This window comes from Triticum aestivum, chromosome 7D (genome assembly GCF_018294505.1).
Source record: "Triticum aestivum cultivar Chinese Spring chromosome 7D, IWGSC CS RefSeq v2.1, whole genome shotgun sequence".
Taxonomy (NCBI): Eukaryota; Viridiplantae; Streptophyta; class Magnoliopsida; order Poales; family Poaceae; genus Triticum; species Triticum aestivum.
The window spans coordinates 113,772,295-113,776,357 of record NC_057814.1 but is presented as its reverse complement, the minus strand read 5'-3'; the positions used below and the strand labels follow the sequence as shown (position 1 = coordinate 113,776,357).

At 42.7% G+C, this 4,063-nt stretch overlaps 1 protein-coding gene across 1 annotated transcript; it reads right to left on the bottom strand.

Annotated features, from left to right (window-relative positions):
* Nucleotides 1–1,104: 1,104 nt before the first annotated feature.
* On the bottom strand, nt 1,105–3,715 carry LOC123169161 (uncharacterized). The gene is made up of 5 exons (XM_044587012.1): nt 3,382–3,715; nt 2,819–3,253; nt 2,554–2,718; nt 2,116–2,439; nt 1,105–1,905 (listed from the first exon to the last, which is right to left on the bottom strand). Exons 2-4 carry the CDS (start codon nt 2,990–2,992, stop codon nt 2,203–2,205), a joined length of 576 nt encoding a protein of 191 aa, XP_044442947.1. The 5' UTR covers nt 2,993–3,253; nt 3,382–3,715; the 3' UTR covers nt 1,105–1,905; nt 2,116–2,202.
* Nucleotides 3,716–4,063: the final 348 nt, after the last annotated feature.

Here is a 4,063-nt window from a genome sequence, read left to right as displayed (position 1 = left end):
GGGGAAGGGGCACCTGGGCGGCGGCGGACTCCCGGACTCCGGCGGAGTCCGGTGCAGGCACGGGGCACGCGGGGGAAGGCGGTGGCGGCGGGGTGGGCCGGCCTGGCTCGGCTGGGCTTCGGCCCAGTCGGGCGCTGAAGTTTTAAAAAAAAACAGTTCCGCCAAAAATAAATCCTAGAAAAATAAATAAAAATCTAAAAATGCCAAAACAAATTTTCACCATCTAAATAAAATATTTAGAACAAGATGAACATTTTCTTGGCCCTAAAATGCAATTTTGAAAACATGCAATTTTTCTAATGCAAATAAAATAGCAGTAAATCCAAATAAAATCAAATATTTGATTTTAATATTTTTCCTCCAATATTTCATTTATTTTGGAGAAGTCATATTATCTCCTCTCATTTATTTTAATTATGAAATATTTTTGAAGAGAAAAATAATTAAAACAAATAATCCTCGTTTCAATATTTGATAAAATTCAAATATGAAAATAGTGAAATCCCCAACTCTCTCCGAGGGTCCTTGAGTTGCTTAGAATTTCGAGGATTGCGAAACGAAAATGCAATAAAATATGATATGCATGAATGATCTATGTATAAATGTTACAGTTTGCAAAGTTTTTCCGGTTTGCAAAGTCTCATGTATATTCATGTTTTCATGCACAGTAGTAGATTCTCACGAAGAAAGAAAAATGGACTAGACGGTATAATCATCTGTCAAACTGAATTGATGTCGAAAAACAAAACAAAACAAAACAAAAAGGCAAACTGAATTACTGAACTCACAAAGGCAAAGGCGGAAATTACTACATCAGAGAACTAGAATATCAACCTCAGCATGGAGATTTTGATTTTATATATCTATATAAATCATAGCTTACACAACTTATTAAGCAAAAAAGTTTCACTCCGTCAACCAAACAATCAGCTTAGACCCTAACTGAGTCAGGGCCCTGGCATATCTGTCAGGTAATGTACATGGAACAACACTGATAAATGAGATTACTCCTGTGATCCAGAAACTACTAATATATCAATGCAAAATATAACAAACAATCACATGGGATTGTCGAGAAGTGCACTGAAAGCAAAAGGATTCTTTCGTGAGCATCCCGTCAATTCAATTTTTTTGTGGCCGGCGCTGTGGAGGGGGGCGCTGGGCTTACCAGCTGCCGGCGACGCGCGGAGCGGGAGCTCTTGCATCGGCCAAAGGCGAGGATGAGTGCGACGCCCACGTTGATCCCCACCGCCAGTCCCATTCAGAACCCCGTTCCTCCTCTCTCTACTCCCCTACATTGGAGGGAGTAGGCCTGTCTGGGATTCTGCTCCACCACTCAAAAACTTCACATCCCCCGGGGAACAAACTGCAAGATGACACATCTTCATATAATGCATTCCTTGTGGGAGACAGGGAGTGCTCCTGAGGGATAGTTTGATGCCCATCTTGATTCTGCTCAATGGGAGCACCTTACCCTTCTGCGTTCTCGAAGAAAATCGCTTGCTTCACTCTGCCAGCTGGCTCATCGACCTTGCTTTCAGATTGCAAGTCTGAGACAATAGCGACATTTGTCCCATTGCTTCGAGCTCCTTCCACTGGCTCGTCCACCTTATCAACTGATGGCTTCTCTGCATCCTTGCTGATTGGACCTTTACTACAACCTCGTTCCCCCACCTTACCTACCCCATCGCTGCGAGCTATTGGAATATCATAAATGATATTGTTCTGTTCATCTGATTCTGGTGGAGAACTTCTAGAAGCAGCATGAACATCTAACAGGAGCTGCCCCGTTCGCTTGCAACGGATTGTTTGCAGCACCTGCCCGAAAGAATTTAGGGCGCCTTTGAGCTCTACAACATATGTTTTGGTGTGCTTGTCATAGATTGCAGCCAAATGTGGTGGGAGCTGCATCAACAAAAAGAAAGAAAGAAAGAAAGAAAGAAAAGAAAACTATTAGAAGAGCTTGAAAGAAAGGTAAAAAAATTGTTTGTTGTTTGCATACTAGAACATGATAAGAAAGAAATATGCGAAATCTTTAGAAAAATATATACTACTAATAAGGATGAAATAAGAATGTTAAAAAGAAGCACTGAAACAAGGATGGGAGGAAATCACCTCCAACTCTACACCAAATGGTGTTGGGTTGTTCAGCCACTGGTCTAGTGAACCGCACAACTCTTCATCAACACTCTTGACATTTTCCTACGGAACGCTATCTCCCACAGGATCATTTGCAGTCCCATCGTCTCGAGTACCAGAGATGTCCAGGCCATTGGCAGCAGCATGGTCTTGAGCAACAACCACCTCTGGGCCATTGGCGGACCCTCCCATTTCTGCATCAGCCCTCGCTGTATCTTCGACAGCTGTTTCCAGAGCATTGGCAGCACCACCACCTTGGGAATTCAATGTTGCGTATGGTGTGTCTGACAAAAGGAGGAGCTGTAAAAACAGGGGGAAACACGCATAAGAACCACATGAAAAAGACAAAAAGAAAATGTAAGCAAACAAAAAAATGCTTCAAAAAGGGACGAGGAAAATGATCCTGGAACTTACAGGCCGCATCCCGAATGAGGCTTTGCCCAACCAAAGCTTGTTCTTGTTGTATTCCAACACAAGAGCAAAATCCTTATCAAACACAAAGCAAGCTCTCGGCAGAGAGAGGTTCAATTTCTGCTCATCTATGCCAGGGGGAGGGAAAACCAGATCCATATATACAACCTTTTTTTTGCCACAAGAAATTTTTATTATTATTCTTGGGTTGTAAGCACAAAAAAATAATAACGTACGTAAGAACACTCAAATAAGGTGTTGTGATTACCGCTAGCATAGGGAAGCATCCGCCAACCAAGAATGGAGAGGAAGGCTGCAGCTTTGCATTGTCCTTGAAATTCTTTACTTCTTTCATCGCAAAGTTTAGAATGTGCTCATCCCAGGCAAACTCAGCAACCTTGTCCATCTCTATCAGGCTTTTTAGGCACTCCAGGGGGACCATATTGCCGGTGCCCGGGCATAAAACTGTTGCAAGTGATAACAGCACCCAAGGCCTTCAGAAGGTGAGAGCATCATCATTACCCGCTCTATGCAGCACTTTGTTGTGTGGGCAATGGGAGCCCTCCCATTCTTGTGGTAAATGTTGCGGAGATCACATTGCTCATGTCTCTTCAAGAGCTCCATCAGTCTGTTACCTGAGGGGACATTAAACACTTTCTTCACCATGTCTCTTGTGAATACAATTGACTTCTTCTGATTAAGCCTAACAAAACAAAAAACATTTGTTGTATAGTATGTGAGAGACCACATGGTTCAGATGAAGGCAAACTTGCAGGTTATGAGTAAAGTATACAAAAAGAGGCCTGGGATTTTAGAAGGAAGGTGTGATACCTCAGCTCACGTGTATCCAAGGTTTTTGAGGTCGACGAGTCTTTCTGGGGTAGCGACTCTTGACGAGTCGTGCCCTGCCGATCGACTAGTCGAGGTGTATGAGTCGACTTCCAGTTACGACACATCGATGACTCGAAAAACAGTGCGTGTATCAGGGTCAATGTTCATCACAATCCACTCGATCAGTTCATATGGACAGTGAATGGTGCGATCCTCATGAGATCACCAAAGCCAATGCCATCTATTATGCGCCTCTTTGGTGGATTGAGCTTGGTTTTTGCAACAACACGCAAACGTTGCACAAATAATATATCTGACTCCATTTCTTCTTCTTCCTCTGAAATGCTGCGTAAAGAAAAAAAGGAACATGGAACAGCATTAAAACACAGATAAAAAACAACCCACATTCGAGACACAAAAATGGAAAATTTATCTTGTGTGTGTGTGTGTGTGTGTGCATAAATCAAAGCAACAAAATTTCAGCTAAACACATATAGAAGCATAGCAAGCATGATGTCGCAACAAAAGAAGCAGCGGGTCAGCTGTTTCTACACCGCAATCATCTCCGTAAAAAACAGGGGGCCAACAGGTATACAACACGACACTCTGATTACCACACAATCTCAGTACCTCCAAAGCAACAAAAATCATGAACATTCTCCAAGCAACAACAACCAATTCA